We start from the raw sequence: 12,289 nt of genomic DNA on the forward strand, positions 1-12,289 counted from the left end.
TTTTAAAGTATTCTAACCAATATTGGCTCGATATATTTTGAAGCTTAAGGCTTTATTATTTTTTATTTTATTTTATTTTTTATATTTAAATATTAATATTATATTTTTATTTAACTATTCTCCACATTTCCTGACGTCCGCACGCTCGTACTCCTATAAATACTCTCCCCTTTGCCCTAAACCAACCCTTACACCAAAAATACTAACTCTAGACTAAGATAAGATTTTTTAGAGAGAAGAAGAAGGTTTTGGGGTGGTTTGTCATCTTCAAGGTAAACTCTTGTCTATTTACCTAGCTTTCATGTTATTCTTGTTGTAGAGTACTAGTTGTAGTTGTTTGAATATGAGACTCACCACGCTTTACTAGCGCGAAGTCTGATATACATTTATACTTGTGTTGCTCAAGTATTGGGATATTTACTAACTCTTTTTTTGCGTGTTAAAGCCACAAATTTATGATGAATTTGCATAGGTAAATAATTACTTATTAAAGGGTTTAGGGTTTAGGCATGTTGGGCATGTGTATCATCTCTCCTTGGAAGGAAAAAGGGTTTTCAAATGTTTTTGAAACACTAATTGTTTTCTTTAGTTTTCATAATATCATGTTTTACTATGCTTGCATGCACTTATTTGGAGCCTAAGATGTACTTTGTAACGTGGTGATTTGAGGATCGAAGCCTAAGGATACATTTCGGCCTCTGATCGAATGTTCTCTCTATTTTGGCTGAACGTTCGCCACCGAGCTCGAATGTTCGCTTGTTTGACAGAATGCTCGACCAGTGTCCAGAATGTATAGAATTAGGGTTTTGTGATCTTTTAGCTAGTTGTTCTCGATTAGGACTTACGTGTCTCGAGTAAATCCTCTACTACTGCGTATAACGATAAATCATGTTTCATTATAGCAGAAATTCGAAGTGTCGAAGGACTCGAGTGAGTGTACGAGGTAAGTAACTACTTATAACTAGTTTCCTTAAACGTGCAATATGTTTGCTGACTGAGCACGCGTGTGTTATGAGCATATTTTCCTTTTATGCAATTTGGTAACTGGCTTAATAATTGAATAATGAGATTCATCGTATGACATGGCATACCGGTATGTGCGGTATAATCACCATGGGCTTACTATATATACTTAATTCTATGATCAAATATGTGTGTGTTATATATGAGCTTTGGATCTAATGGTTGTTTTATGACCGGAACAACCATGTTTGATTTGCAGGTCACTACAAGACGTACATTATTGGTAGCGGGAGCCACCCGAGATTGGACTTGTTCGGGCTGCTAGTTTTGAATGGTAGCATACAATGGCTAGGGCACCGACATTGTATTACAGGTCCTTCGGAACAGCACCAACCCTGCTGAGAATGAGTAATATCTCGGGTAGACCATACATGATATTTACGACCTATTAAAGCAGTAGTTTTTTCCACATTAAAATTATAGATGATTACCTCTGGGATTACACCTACTTATTATCAAAATGAAACTATACTTTTATGGTGTAATAACAAAGACAACACCTTGTCCCCAAGAGGTAGTTCAATCGGCTGGGACCATACCTAATGAAGCGAAGGTCACTAGTTCGAATCCCCCTCCCCCTCTTGTGCGGACATGTTAAAAAAAAAAAAATACACATTTATTTTGGTTCATAAATACTGGCTCATTTCATACTCAACTGTTAGATTTACTTACGAAATCCTTAGACTTACGTAGATATTATGGCTTGTGGGTTATCTAATTTGAGGGAACCCCTTTCTGAAAAGAGGTTAGTGGCATGTTCGCCACATCAGGTTATCTAAGATAAGCGAAGGTCCAGTTTGCATAATTTAGGTTTGACTAGAATATCTGCATTTTGATAAATTGCCCTATGTCTATGCTTGATGATAATATATGCGTATTTTATGATTTTTAGATACCTTGGGTTTATTAATTTCACTTTTATATGCATTTACTCTGATTATGCTAGAAATGGGCAATTTCTACAACTTAGCTTAATTTGGACAATTGCCAGTAACCCTACCAAACTCTTCATGATTGACAATATGTTATGTTGTTGTTATTATACTTGTCAGATCCTTGGGCTAGGATGCCTCATGAACTTTAATAGACTTAGGGTGCGTTTGACATTGTGATTTCATTATTAACAAAAAAAAAAAAAAAAAAAAAAAAATTTAAACCAAATCGTAGAAAATGAATTAATTGGGAATGTATTTTAAAAAATTGTGATTTGAAAGTGCAGAAAATCTGCATTTTCAAATTGTAGGTAAAAAGTTGTTTTTTTGAAAATGCACAGTTTTTAAAGGCTAAACTGCAATTTTAAAGGTCAAACCCACGATTTTGCCAAACGATTAACTGTGTTTTTAAAAATCATGTTTTCAAATCGCACTTTTTAAGATCTTTATTTTGAAATCGCAAACTTAAACGAACCCTCAAAAAATGCTAACCAAAAATGTTATTGCATGGCAATTAGGTTATAACCAAAAGGAATATATTATGCAATTTAGAAGCATGGACTTGATAATTATGCTAACATGGCTTCATTCTTCTCATGAAAGTTAATTACTAATAACATGAAATGAGGTTCACAAATGTTCAAGAAAGTTTTTCCTATAAAGATGATATGAAATGTCTTACTTTACACACATGACACATTCTAAGCAAATCCTATAAAGTTTCTTTCGTTCAAGCTTATGAACACTTCAAGTTGGTATATATCTCAAACTATAGAACATTAACCCACTAACCCCTATTGTAAGAAAACCCTCTTGTATCCCAACAAAACAAAGTAAAACTTATTGAACTAAACCTAGTTGAGTAAACAATAACCGCTAACTGTAACCGCCTTAGCGGTTAGTAGATTTCATTAACCGCCGGTTAGCGGTTAGTGAAATAAGTAATCGCCCGCTAACAGCTTTTTCAAAATTAGGCTTTTTGGGCTTTTTTTGGGCCTTCTTTAATTTTTTATTTTTTATTTTTTTTATTTTTTTACTTTAGCATTTTTTACCATCATTTGTTTTTTGTATTTCTAGTGTCTTCTTAGGCCCAATTACTATAAAAAGAGCTCATATTTTGAAAATAAAAAATATTTGAACCCAAATTTACATTTACTTGTACTTTAAAAACAAATTCCTTAAATATTAAATCATAACTGGTTAACTTTTAAAAAAAAAAATATACACAATATATATAAATCAACATAACTGTCACAACATATAAAAATAAAAAAATAAAAAAAGTTCAACACAACATATAAAAGAAGTTCAAATAAAACATATGATATATATGATTATATGTCATATTATATATGATTATATGTATTATTTATTATTATATAATCATATGATTTAATGATCAATTTATCATGTGATATAATCATATCAATTATAGTGGTAATATTACTAAAATTAGAATGATAATACATTAATACTTCAATTGTGTTTATAAGTAACACATTGTTTAAACTAATGTCAATTACTTAATTTGATATTATACGAATCACATTATTATTGTACATTAATAATATGATTCACTTGAATAAAGTATTTGAATTGTCATTAAATTATATGATTAAGTAATGATATTATACATTGATATTATTCATATGCATATATGTATAATTATAATTTATAATATATATAGAATTATAAGTTTATAACATACATTGGAACTAAGTCTTTAGGTACTTAATTGTTGTATTAGTATGAATTTGTATACTTATGACTTATGTCATATTATATATGTATAATTTGTTATTATATAATCATATAAATTAGAATAATAATACATTAATATTTCAATTATGGTTATAAGTAACACATTATTGAATCTAATGCCAATTAGTTAATTTGATATTATACGAATTACATTATCATTATACATTAATAATATGATTAACTTGAATAAAGTATTTTAATTGTCACTGAATCATATGATTAAGTATTGATCTTATACATTTATATTATTCATATGCATATATGTATAATTATAATTTATAATATATATAGACTTATAAGTTTATAACATACATTTGAACTAAGTCTCTAGATACTTAATTGTTGTATTAGTATGAATTGGTATACTTATGAGTTATGTCATATTATATATGTATAATTTGTTATTATATAATCAAATGATTTAATAATCAATCTCATGTGATATAATCATATAAATTATAGTGATAATATATTAATATTCAAATTGTGATTTAATTATTTTTTTAAAAAAATTGTGATTTAATGATCAAGTGATTATGTTATATGTATAAATATTTTTATAATTATAATTATAAAAATATATTATATAAAAAGGCGGTTAGCGGTTACGGTTAGTAAACCCAATAACCGCTAACCGCTAGGCGGGTATAGCGGTTAGGTGGTTAGCGGTTATCAGTTATAGCGGTTAGCGGACGATTTTTAACTGCCTGCATTGACACCCCTACCATTTTTCCGACCACAAAGCATTGTACGAAAATGCAAGTTCCCTAGGTTGCTAGACCACTTTTCTGACTTGTTGAATTTTTTATCCCTTTTTTTTTTAATTATTTATTAATATCTAAAAAATAACTATCACCCAAATTTTATTCGATTTAATTCACTTTTCCAAACATCTTTATTTTTTATTTATTTTTATCAAAACAATTAAAAAAAAATTGCACGCACAAACAAACCCGATGTCTCGTTTACAATACCAAAATAAAAAAAACTAATAGTGATGCGGAATAACTGGGGTGGTGGTGTATGGCAAATGTTTTGAAAGACAAACTTCTTTGTGGAAACAGTGCTCGACCTCTCATAAGAATTTAAACATAAGAAAAAATAATAATAATAATATTTTTTTAAAAAAAAATTTAAAAAAATGAGTGACATAACTTTGATGAAGACCAAAATGCTTGGAAGTATATGAAGAAGACCCGAACAAATGGTAGTGTGAAGACTCCTCGAAAGATGGTGACGCGATCCCAGACTCACACTGCAGTAGGGGTCTCTAGAACTGCGATCAATCGCACACTGACTGCGATTGAGCGTCCAGCCCCTAGTATTGCGATGCTCGTCCCTGGTACTATGATTGATTTCTCCCTGTGACTGCGTTCGAGCACACGATTGAGCACTCTAGTACTGTGATTGATCACCCGTGTGTCTGCAATCGAGCACACACGGGGCACTTATTTTAATTTTCCACAGATGTAGATTAAGACGGTCTATCTTATCTTTCAGTCTTTTATTAAGTTTCTTTGTTAATCTTTTATTCTATCTTATCTTTTGGTCTTTATTTGAATTAGATTTCTTTGTTAGTCTTTTATTTGATTTAGCTGTCTTTCGTAGACTTTCTAAATTGACTTTATTTCATTGTTTTAGGACTAAGAATCTCAGGACTATAAATAGATGCTTAGAGCCTTGAGAATGCAATTTTGATTATTTATTTGATTTTTTCATAAGAATACTCATAGTTAAGTTTCTTCATTATTTTCCCTTAAATCATAGATAACCTCTATTGTTTTGAGAAGATTTCTTTGATTCTTGTAATAATCTTACAATCTTAAGAATATTTATCCCTTTTACTTGCTATTTTCTTGTTTACCACTATCTTACGCTGCATCACTTTGGAACGCCATTCTTTACATTGACAACTTGAAAATTATAAGAGGATAAACGAAGCAGAGATTGATGGGGTTGATAAAGAGAAACTCATGAAAACCCACGAAGAAAAGACACTAACCCAGTGAAAAGAACAAGGCCTATGTTAGCTATATAAGGAAATAGACAATAGAAAATGCAAAGCCTTGGCATGCGTGGATAAATTGTATCCTCTTTTAGTACCTACAATCAAGAATCATAAGATGAGTTAAGCCTCTTTAGTTATTTGTATCTAAAACTTGTTAAGATCACATTAATCATCTATGCAGCCGTGGCGATAATCTTATTTTGTTATGACAAATAGAAAATCGTGCCAACATACATCCCTTGTATGGCTGACGCCGATGCTCAGCACAAGAAAAACTCAAACAAATTGGGGTGTCTCAACTTCCTTGTGAATCATTGAACTCAATAATGTGTTGGATATTAAGCAAGTTCTAGCAAGTGTTTGGGTAGTCCTCTGTCAAGATATTCTCACTTTTAGTATGAACAAAAAGCTTGCGGAATTTGACACTTTATCCAGCTAAACCTACATGTTCTCCAAGAAATCTTTGCGTGGATGTCACTAATTGACGCATCCAGTAATTAAATAAAGAGGTTTCATCAGCCATGAGAAGACAAATCAAAGATATGGTCAAAAATCACTACATGTTCTCATGATAGCAATGCAACTTAAGATTTCCGTTTACTGTTACAAAATTCAAGTCTCAGTAGCCAACTACAGCAGTATTCCTGGAAATATCAAATTAATACACTTAATAAAGTAGAAATAACAACTAATTTGGGATAGAAGTAAGATATCAAGACACGGACAGAGGCTTACCATCAAAAAGACCTTTTCAACGCTTTCGTTCTGGCCGCCACTTGTATACTGCTTTAGAGGTGGGAGAAACAATCTCATCTTCACGTAATTTTCGCTTCCGACCCTTTTTCTGTTTATAAATGGTATGTGTTTATTTCCAAAACAGACAATTAAAAGCAAGGAGTTTAAGATGTCTATACCTGTAATTCCTTCTGCAACGCCATATCCATATAGAGTTTCTCCAACTGACTGACTCTATTCCTCCTAGCGTCTAGTTCTCTATAGGAAGCAGCTGTTTTCCTGTACATGGAATACAAAAGAATATGTCACTAACAAACAACTGCGTCCTAAAAATAATGCTAACAACAACAACAATAATAAGTGAAACAAAGTTGAGAAGAAAAAGAAACCACAAGATTAAGAAGCATTCCGCACATTAAATCATATGATACTTTGATATGCAAGATTTTAAATAACAATATGTAATTTTTACTTGCATTAAATGACAAGTTAGCACTAGGGTGATCGCATTAACATCTTATGTTTTGTTTTAATAAAATGCCAACAAATAGAAACAAATGCATTTAGTAAATGTGCTTTTCCTTCGCTACAATTTTCCCGACACTTAGACTGACCCACCACCTGTAAAGCATGCATCTCTGCTCAGAGAGTAGGTCAAAAAACAAATAAACAAATAAAAATAATTATGAACAATGCTACAAACTCAACTCTTGTACAACTCCTATACAACTAGGCTGTTGTGGAGCACTCATAAATTATTAGATCAATCTTTATTAAAAAAGTGCCCATAAATCCAATGGTTTAAAGGCATCCTGCATCAGTTGAGTTGCATAAGAGTTGAGTTTTTAGATTTACTCAAGAATTATATGCCCCTTCACCACCACCATCAATAAATGATAATCACCACACTTCTTCCACCAACACTACTGGTCAATCCCTCCACAATTGACGCACCAACCAACATCAAACCTTCACCACCACCACCTCACCCCCATTCTTTCATCAACACTACGGCACCAATCCCACCACTATTGCTGTTACCAACACCATCAATGCCTTCACCGCCACCACCCCTATTATAGTTGTCACTATAAGAGTTACTACAACACCAATGCATGGGATGCATGGTCAACACCAGTGTCATCACCATAATCACAACCACCATACTGTCACAACCACATTGATACAGCCTACCACTACCATAAGTGCTACCACCAACATCATACTAGCGGCACCCTAAGTTTCTTCCAATGCAATGATGTCACACTTGCCACCATCACCATGTTTTAACTATCAAATATGACATTAGTTTTTTAATAATAGGATTAAACTTAAAATAATTTGCCCGTTTACTGTATCCTGAAAAAAGGAAATCAGCACCTGTTAATAGAAAAGTAATTTTATTGCTTTGAAGCAAAAATATCTTCTTAAACTTCAGCATAAAACGTCAAGAGAACCTTTTTTTTTAATATAAGCATAAAACATCAAGAAAACTGATGCAGGGGCAACTAAGCCCAAAAAAGCAAAGAAGCCCCCTTGCGTATTTTATCCAGGCCATTAGCTATTTCAAGATCATTCTTTTATTATTATGTTATGCTTTATACTATAAAGTTTTTTATTTTGAAAAGGTCATGTGACGAGCATGTGGCATGAATGGTGACAAGGTGCCTGGCCTTCATGGTGGTTACTCTATGGCATTGTTCCCAGCTTATTGGAATGTATTAAAAGAAGACATTATAACTGTCTTTCGTGAGTGGCATTTACAAAGATTCCAAGGGTTATTGATCCCAAAACTTTCGCCCAATTAGTCCTGTAAGTGGCATTTACAAACTATTGCTAAGATTTTAGCAAACAGGCTACAGATGGTGTTGGAGAAGATTATTTAAGTCGCAAAATGCTTTCATTCTAGGAAAGCAGATCCTAGATCCAGTTCTTATTGCCAATGAATGCCTTGATAGTAGAATAAGATTTGGGGGATGAATTCAAAAATGAAAACGCTCTCACCTCCCCTCGGCGCATGAGCATAGTGACGGCGAGTGTGATAGTACTGTAATAGTGATCATTACAATTCTGTTTGGTTCTCATCAACGTTGAAAGGTGCAATGGGTTACCTGGGTTTTTTCAATGTGGAAGCCAAAGCTTTTGAGATTCGTTCAGAGTTTCGTGTGGGTGGCAGTGTATTGGCAGAGAGAAGTAGGGGACTGTTCAGAGCCGTGTTTCTAGGAAGAGCGAGTATCAATTGGTTTAGGAAATCTATGGAGGCATTGCAGCAGGGTGGGGATGCACGAGAGTTCTATCGGACTTTCCATGAGGGTGCTACCGTGCATATTGTACAACAGCGCAGCAATAATTATGGCAGGTTTGTGGAGTTGTCCAATTATAGGGACGATGGTCGTCATACTTCTGCGGTTATACCGGAGGGCAGAGATGGGAGAGGATGGGCTAGTTGTTTAACACAGCTGAGTCGGTTAGAGGCATATTTTGAGAAGATAAGAGGATGGGGGGAGGATAGATGGGAAGAAGCACAATACCAGTATGGTGGTGACACAACTGGTGGAGCAGGGTGAAACGTATGCGGTGGCTCTGTTAGGGCAGGGGTAGGATAGGGAAAAAGATGTCGGGAGCAAAGGCAAGATGGGAAATTCCAGCAATCAATCACTATTAATGAAGAACTCTAAAAGGAAGGAAACGCGCTGCTCAGCCAGAGATCAAGCAGATAACGTAGGAGCAGGTATTATGCATATGCGTGTTATAGAAGGAAAATTCCAGCTGGAAAAATTGAAGACAATTTTGACATCAATTAAAAAGGAAGCAGAAAAGTGGATGGGGCTACAGGATATGGGCTACATGAGGGAAGAGAATTATCTAGATGGATCAATCGAGGGCCCAATCGTAGGCCCAATAAAAGAGGGGGCCTCGGCAAGAAACAATATTGGGTTGGAGTCGGTGGAAGTGGGCTTGCGGAGGGATAAGGGTAAATAAGTTATCGAATTCCAAAACCCAAATAACTTCAGTAATAGGCAGGCGCAGAACGTGGATTCTGTCTACAACCGTAGACCTCAATCCACATACGCAAACCAAGAAGAGGTGACGAGCCAAATCGCCGATATTATTCGGAAGGTTGAGATGTCAACGGAAAAGATGGTTTCGGACCCAGAGAAAGCCGATATTGAAGTTGGGAGTGAGGGTGTCATAGATTGGCAAGAAGGAAGTAAGATGTTGATGGCTACGTCTGGTACAGAGGGTGACGTTGGTGGGTCAGGTTGCAAGAAGGCGGCAGAGGTTGTTTTTAGCTTTAAAAGCTCAATTTCCCAATACAATCCCGAACATGCTCTAAGAAGCTTCAACATGATTTCCTTTTTTTTTTTTTTTTTTATTTATTTATTTATTTATTTTTTATTATTATTATTTTTTTATTTATGACGAGGAACCCTTCGAGTACCAACCCAACTTCAACATGATTTCTTATGGGGTGGGCTAGGCGAAGAGTTCAAATAACACTTGGTAAGTTTGTCCTAGGTTTGTTCTCCAAATGAGGGTTAGGGGGTCCAAAACTTGTCAGTGCTCAATTGTGCTCTCTTAGGAAAATGGCTATGCTGCTATGAGCATGAGAGAGAGGCTCGGTAAAGAATTGTGGACTCTAAATTTGGTAGTTTGTAGGGTGATTGGTGTTCTAATGAGCCTCTTGGGACGTATATGTGGATTTATGGAAGAACGTTATGAGGGGTTGGGGAAAGTTCTCTAGCCATACCATATTTAAGATTGGAAATGGTTCCAAGGTTAGTTTCTGGCATGATGTGTTGTGGGTAAATGGCCCTTCAAGAAGCCTTTCTAGATTTATTTAGCATTGCTTGTGTGAATGATGCTTTTATTGCGGCTCACTTGGAGCTTTTGAGCGGCTCCAATCAGTAGAATGTAAGCTTTGCTAGAGTGTCTCATGACTAGGAGGTGGATGTCTTCACCTCGTTCTTCAAAGTGTTGTACTCAAATGGAGTGATGTTGTCGTTTCCCTTGGAAGAGTGTTTGACAAACTAAAGTTCCTTTAAGGGCAGCCTTCTTTGCATGTTTGGCAGCCCTAGGAAAGATCCTTACCATGGACAATCTAAGGAAACACTATGTCATCATGATTGATAGGTGTTATATGTGTAAAAAGAATGAAAAGTTTGTGGACCATCTTCTTCTCCATTGTGAGATTGTCGGTGCCTTATGAGATGTTTTCTTTAGTTAATTTGGGTTGTCCTATGCTTAGACAAGTAATCAACTTATATGCGTGTTAGTGGACTGTTGGTAACACTTGAAGTGTCGTTGTGTAAAAGATGGTGCCTCCATGCCTTTTGTGGTGTTTATGGAGGAAATGAAATAACAGAAGTTTTGAAGACTATGAGAGGACTTTAGAGGAGATTAAGTCTTTATTCTTCTATACTTTGTATCTTTGGACAACTTTTTTTTTTTTTGGGTTTCTCATGTATATTTCTTGTGCCCCTAACCTGAGGGCGCCTTATACTTTTAATGATATCTAGATTACTTAATAACAAAAAAACTTGTTTATTGTTGGATTTCTTCTTAAACCCTTTTGTAAGCGTTAAGTCGCTTGAATGATGGCATCTTTGGCTGGTTCATGTCAAATCTATTCTAGATCTATGTTCTCCTTGCTGCATCAAAAACTTAGAACAGTTTGTTTGGATCTAGGATATTAGAGCAGATGAGAGCAAATGCAAAAGCTACCATCTACAAAGTGTGCATTGTGTGTGTGTGTGTGTGTCTGAAAATAACTTAAGGTTGGAGCATCTCCAAAGCAACATCAAGCATTTTTTCTATACCTTTTAATATCACTGGAAACATCATTAGAAGTAGGCACCATTTCGCTTTTCAAAGAGAGAAACTGTATTTCTTTAGCCTCCTCCCTGCAAGAGATAGGAAACAACAGATCCAATGAATTCATTATAACTTCAAATTGAAGAGGCAGGATTGGACAAGATATTGTAAATCACAATTGAGGGGGGGAAGGGAGAACAAGTGCAATGATAACGAGATAAATTTCCATTCTTTTTTCTTAAAAAATAAAATTTTCAACTAACACAAAAACAAAATGAAGGGTGTGCAACCCAAATGTCTAGTAATATACAAAGGAAACACTTTGAAAGAGAAAAAAAGAACAAAATTGACTTGAAAAACAAAAGGAGAGTTTAAAATACAAGCCAAAAAACTGGAAATTCTGGAGGAATGGACAATGGATGGTCAAGAGCATAACACTATGAGCAAATAATTTTGAGTTCTACTGAGGATTGCTTGTTCCCCTCAAATGCCCTCTTATTTCTTCCAAACCAAACACTACACATGAAACATTGAGGCACTGCTTCCCAAGCAATATGACACTTCTGTTTGCAAGATTTCCCCTCCTACAAGAGAAGAGCTAAACAACAGAACTTAGCATCGTCCAAGACACTTTAAAGAGAAAACCATGAACAAAATACCTTTAGCCACTGAAAAATGTAGAAGCGATTTTTCAGGGTTGCGCCCCACTGAAAAATGTAGCTTTAGCTCTCTTGTATACTCCCTGTCTACTAGGGTTGCGCCCCTTTGTGCTCTTTAATACATCTTTTTACTTATAAAAAAAAAAAATGTAGAAGCGATTGTCCATTGATTCCCTTTGACCTTAACCATATTGAAGCAGGAAGCAAACAACAAATTTTACTTTAATTTAGTTTTATTTAATGTTATAAGGGTATTTCTATAATTTTATATTTTTAGGCATGGATTGTACTTTTGGTTCATTGAGGTTTTATTTTGGGTTTTATCATGTTATTGCGCCTTTATTTGTTGGTTTTAC

General features: G+C 34.6%; 1 protein-coding gene across 2 annotated transcripts in view; it reads right to left on the reverse strand.

Moving 5' to 3' along the window:
• Positions 1-5,539: 5,539 nt before the first annotated feature.
• LOC132163812 (probable U3 small nucleolar RNA-associated protein 11) overlaps positions 5,540-12,289 on the reverse strand; it is a 38,301-nt gene continuing 31,551 nt past the window's right edge. The window contains exons 7-10 of one of the 2 annotated variants that reach the window (XM_059574187.1): positions 11,280-11,363; positions 6,639-6,738; positions 6,460-6,568; positions 5,540-5,819 (exon numbers count right to left, since the gene is read on the reverse strand). In XM_059574187.1, the coding sequence (XP_059430170.1) occupies positions 6,476-6,568; positions 6,639-6,738; positions 11,280-11,363 (277 nt within the window). In that variant the 3' untranslated portion in view covers positions 5,540-5,819; positions 6,460-6,475. Of the gene's footprint in view, positions 5,820-6,265; positions 6,369-6,459; positions 6,569-6,638; positions 6,739-11,279; positions 11,364-12,289 lie in introns of those variants that run through there. The other variant, XM_059574184.1, reaches the window with a different exon arrangement.

The sequence above is a fragment of the Corylus avellana genome, chromosome ca10 (genome assembly GCF_901000735.1).
Source record: "Corylus avellana chromosome ca10, CavTom2PMs-1.0".
In the NCBI taxonomy this organism is placed as follows: domain Eukaryota; kingdom Viridiplantae; phylum Streptophyta; class Magnoliopsida; order Fagales; family Betulaceae; genus Corylus; species Corylus avellana.